At 45.5% G+C, this 5,346-nt stretch overlaps 1 protein-coding gene across 1 annotated transcript in view; it reads left to right on the plus strand.

Annotated features, from left to right (window-relative positions):
- Window positions 1-173: 173 nt before the first annotated feature.
- The window catches only part of LOC107690736 (membrane cofactor protein-like), a 17,741-nt gene continuing 12,568 nt past the window's right edge, over window positions 174-5,346 (plus strand). The window contains exons 1-2 of the mRNA XM_016489144.1: window positions 174-262; window positions 831-961. Coding sequence (XP_016344630.1) covers window positions 892-961 — 70 coding nt within the window. The 5' untranslated portion in view covers window positions 174-262; window positions 831-891. The remainder of the gene's footprint in view (window positions 263-830; window positions 962-5,346) is intronic.

A 5,346-nucleotide genomic window follows, 5' to 3' on the forward strand; every position in this document is an offset into this window, starting at 1 on the left:
TTAAATGTGTGCAGCCTTCGTAGGATGCAGCCTTCCGTTTGAGAAGCACCCACCCATAGATATTATAAGCGTTGTTGAACTGAAAAGGGCTCTGAATGAGGAGTCGATTCCCTTTGATGGATTCGACTCTCGATTCCCAACGCCTCGGAATTGCGGAATCGATTCTTTTTGGAATCGATTTCCCTGCCCTACCTTTATGTGCCTCAGTCTGAATCCAGCACTGAACAGGGAGCACCGAGAAATCTTCTAAAAACACCCGAAGGTAAGGTTGCTTAAAACAAGGATTTAATTTTCACTTCTCTGTGTATAGATTAGCCTATCTACCACAAGGTCCTCGACATTTTAAAAAGAAATTATCCACAAAAAAATAAAAGATATCACTACATTATTTTATTTTATGTAAAATTATTTGTTATTTCAAAATCGTATTTTACGTGTGTCGAGTTAGATTAGGGTTTCTGTTATCGACTATTAAATTAACAGATGAAGCCAGTGTCCAATGGCCATTACGCCCTTCATACGCGCTGCGTACGTTAACATTATTTTAGCGCAACGTTAACGAATAGCCTTATAAGAAAATTAAATGAAGCTTGGTTGATTAATTAAGCCTATTATTTTGCATTCGTTCAGATCATGTGTAAGTTGTCTAATAATGTGGCATGTTAATTTAAACCCCATTTTGATTGTTATGCTAGCGGCTAGCAGGTTTTTCTCATGTGAACCTCTCGTATCTTTTGTTGTTGTACTGAATGTGTTGACGTTTAATTATTAAAAAAGTACACATTTTAAAAGCGCATTTCCTTACGCTAAGCTGTCTTTATATTTATTAGTTGCGAAAAAAACAAATAACATTGGCCTTGTTTGGAGCTGGCATTCACCGACATAAACAAGATGGGCTGTAAGGTGCTGTGTCCCAGTGTTGCTCTCCTTGCTTATCTTATGATCTGTGAACATGTCCGAGGTGAGTATCTATCTATCTATCTGTCTAGATCTTTAATGAATTTTAACTACGATTACTACGACACTTAAAGCTTTGTGGCTTTTGGTGTATGTGTGTTAGCATTAAGATAATCTAACGATAAATGCTAGTGTATAAAATTAACCTGCATCAGATATACGGATTTAACATTTACAGTCTCTCTGTCTTCTGGCAATACCATACAAAAATATTCATGACGCATAACGTCTCCGGTTACTATCGTAACCTAGTGGCGCTTTTACACTGCATGGTACGGCTCGGTACGGTTCACTTTCGGGGGGTATTCCACTGGGTACAGTAGTGCCTGGTACCTGGTACTTTTTTTAGTACCACTTCGGTTGGGGTTCCAAGTGAACCGTACCGTTAGCAAAATGTGACGTGTAAACTCTGCTGATCACGGATTGGCCGGAGAGAATCGTCACTACCTACGTCACTGAACTTGCGACACAAACACAAAAGAACCGCTAGATTTAAATCAGCACAGCCAGCGAAGGATCGAATGCAACTGTTTTGAACGAGCCCACCTTTTTTTTAACAACTAAAAAGTTTTGTTGTCTGTTGCAGAAGTACAGACGTTCCTCTCGTTGATAGCAGAGGAGCGGATCCAGCGAGAGCTTGATGGGGCGATGCGGAATGAAAAAGTTGTTTTTAGGAGTCGTGGTAGTAGAGGCGGCGCAACTATAACGACATGTGAATAATCCCGCCCACTCTAAAGCGGTACTGAACTGCAGTGGAAACGCGAACCGTGCCTTGCCGTACCGAGCCAAGTCGTACCACGCAGTGGAAAAGCGCCATATGTTCCCTGATTTCTCCGTTATGGGAACACCTTCCCTTCCAACCTTTCCTGAAGTAAAATTTCCAGTCAACTCAAATGACTGGCCAATTGTTGCGAAGTATGCAAATCACATGCAAATACTGACACGTTCGAGAGGCAGTATAAGGCCATGTCCACACGTACACTGGTATTTTTATAAACAGTTTTTCCTTCTTCCCTTTTTAAAAAAATCTCCGTCCACATGAAAATGCAAACGCATGCTATGAAGCACTGTCAAGAGCATGCCAAACCAACAGATGGCGATATAATCTCAACCGTAAAGCCATGTTGGCCAATCAGAAGCCTGAAAAAGTCTCCAGTAGGTGGAGATAACAGCGCAGACGCTGACGTCACAAGCCAAAAACTCCAAAAGTCTACACGATAACACTGCAACCGGAGTTTTTGAAAATCTTCACCCTGGCAGGCGTTTTCGAAAAAGTTTTGTTTCAGTGAACTGGTGCTGCGTTTGCGTGTGGACAAACGGCCTAACCGCATAGAAAAAGCTGCGGTTTTAAAAATAACTGCATTCGTGTGGACAGGGCCTTAGTATTTAGTCTGCCACTCTTTTCTTTTAATAACAGCAGCTATCAAAAGATGTTGTTTTATTTTACATTTTTTTATTATAACAGAATGAGCAAAATAAATAAATAAATATTAATTTTACCTTTTCTCCGCTGTGGCTGTCAGCCATTCGTTCAGCCTTTAAACACTGGTCGCGTTCGTGTACAGCAGTCAGCTCGGTAAAGCTCTCCCAAGATCATTCTGTGTTCCCATTATACTTGATTTGTAAATACATGTCTATGATTTTGCAAAAAGGACTTTATCTTCTTGCCGGAGTTTAATGTTGTTTTGTTACTTGCTACCGGGTGTCTGTGAGAACAAAACACGGGCGTAGAAAAGACTATAAATTGTTTTTAATGTGCACAGTAACTGAAATTTAAAACTGTTAAAAGAAAGGCTCAATAACTGTTGCACAGATATAATACACTACGCATCAATTTCTCTTCACTTTGTGCTTTGCAGTTTTTAACACGAAGCACGTACAATGTGCGCATCCGGTGTGCAGGCTGTGACGCCAGGTTGCTTCAGGCTTCAAGCGCATCATTCTGCACACCGGATGCGCACATTGTAAGCGCTTCGTGCTCATAGACTGTATAAAAACAGTTCGTGCTGCACTGTATTTGCTTTGTCCTATCGTATCTATCATATATTGTTGCCTTATTAAAAAATATGCTATACATTCCGTGTTCGTGTGGACAGGGCCAAAATCAAAACGGAACTAAACAGAACCAACATGTAACATTTTGTAGGGGAGCAACAAAATTTTGTAATGAAGGCGATACCGTACAGGAAGCCAATGTAACTGAAAAACGTCTCCGGTTACTATCGTAACCTCGGCTCCCTGAGAGCGGGAACAAAACATTGCGGAGGTTTCTCTGCTATGAGAACTCCTTCCCTTCCAACCTTTCCTGAAGTCCTATTGGCTCACGCCAGTCCAGTTGACTGGCCAATTGTCGCGAAGTATGCAAATCGCATGCAAATACTGACGAGCTCGAGCGGCAGTATAAAATGCGGTGCACGCGACAATTACGTCAGAATCTGATACTGAACGCAGCTTAGCTGATCGAGCAGCGAACACGGCGACCACCGTGATGTCTCGTTCCCGCTCTCAGGGAACCGAGGTTACGATAGTAACCGGAGCGTTCCCTCTCGAGCTTTCACGAGACATCACGGAGATATTTCTCCGTTATGGGAACGATATTCAATCCCGCCATGAGAGAGGCTACGAGCAGTCTGCACAAGTCGCATACTCAGCAAATATAGAACACACGATTCCCACAACCAATAGCGATGCTTGTTAGGCGGGCTCGCAGCTGATAGGTGGAGATAAGCCAATGAGCGTCTAAAGCCCAGGTATACTTAATTTGCATATCTGGCCAGTAATAATGTAGGCTGCTCTGAGAACAGGGTAGAAGCAACAACAACAGTATAGACGGGGCTGCACAGAGATAACTGTGTTAAGCAGCATAACACATAACATGATGATGGTACACGAATTAGACATTGAATAACAGGAGCTGCACTGAGTACAGGGCAGACAACAACAACAATAGCATAGAGGGCTGCGCAGAGTAGTAACTGTGCAAGGCAGATAACACACACAAATATAGGTAGCATAACGTGAATCAAGCACTCACCGACAGCACTTGGGAAGCTAAGGACTGAATGTCCAGCTTGTAAAACATGGCGAAGGTATTTTGAGAAGACCAGCCGGATACAAAGCATATATCTTGAATCGACATACCTCTTGACCACGCCAAGGAGGAGGCAAAAGCTTGGCTCGTATAAGCAGCTGTGATAGCATCCACAATCCAGTGGGAAAGTCTCTGTTTTGACACAGCCCGGCCCTTCGTACAACCACCCCATAGCACACGAAAAGCTTGTCAGACTGCCGAAAGCTGGCCGAACGGTCAATGTAAGTCCTCAAAGCCCTGACGGGGCACACCGAAATCTGAGCGTCCGCATCACGCGAGGTCGATGACTCAGAAGACAGGGCAGACAGCGAAACAGTCTGCGCTCTGAAAGGGGTAGATAGTGATTTAGGCACGTAGCCCGGCCTCGGCCGGAGAGTGACGCTGCAGTCACCGGGTCCGAAGCGAATACAGTCACTGTCCACAGAAAACGCATGTAAATCCCCTATGCGCTTAGCCGAAGCGAGGGCAAGAAGAAGTGCAGTTTTGAGAGATAACTCCTTCATATTAACGGATGCTAAAGGCTCGAATGGTGGCTGTGAAAGAGCTCTTAACACCACCTCTAGGTCCCAGGGCGGGACTGAAGGCGGACGCGGGGGATGCAATCTCATCGCTCCCTTAAGGAAACTCACCACCAGCGCGTGCCTACAGATCGATTGCCTGCCCAGCGGGGAACGAAACGAGGCAATAGCGGCCACATAGACTTTCAGTGTTGATGGCAGAGATCCACTATCCAGTCTGTACTGTAGAAAACGCAGCACATCCGACACGGAGCAAGCAGCCGGGTCGATATGAACATCATGGCACCATTTCACAAACACTCCCCATTTCAGAGCATGCTTGTACAAAGCCCTGGAACGTACGCCTCCTTGGTGATTTATGTACGAGACCACGGACATGTTGTCGGTGCGAATCAGTACCTGTCGCTGTTCCAGCTGCGGCCGAAAATCCTTTAGAGCTAAGAACACTGCTTCCAGCTCCAAGCGGTTTATGTGCCACCGGCTCTGGGGTTCTGACCACAGCCCCGAAGCTGGCATGCCCTCGCACACTGCTCCCCAGCCGCGAGTCGATGCGTCCGTCGTGACCACAACGCGCGACGTCACCAAGCCCAGGGGAACCCCCCGGCTGAAGAGATCTGGGTTGCGCCACGGCCTCAGAGCTTCGATGCAGCCGCGGGAGACCGCGATGCGCAAACGGCCCAAAGTCCACGCCGTCCAAGGGACTCGAGATTTCAACCATAATTGCAGGGGGCGCATGTGTAGTAAGCCCAGATGACATACCGCTGCAGCAGACGCCATGAG

This window comes from Sinocyclocheilus anshuiensis, unplaced genomic scaffold (genome assembly GCF_001515605.1).
Source record: "Sinocyclocheilus anshuiensis isolate Anshui unplaced genomic scaffold, SAMN03320099.WGS_v1.1 scaffold4383, whole genome shotgun sequence".
Taxonomy (NCBI): Eukaryota; Metazoa; Chordata; class Actinopteri; order Cypriniformes; family Cyprinidae; genus Sinocyclocheilus; species Sinocyclocheilus anshuiensis.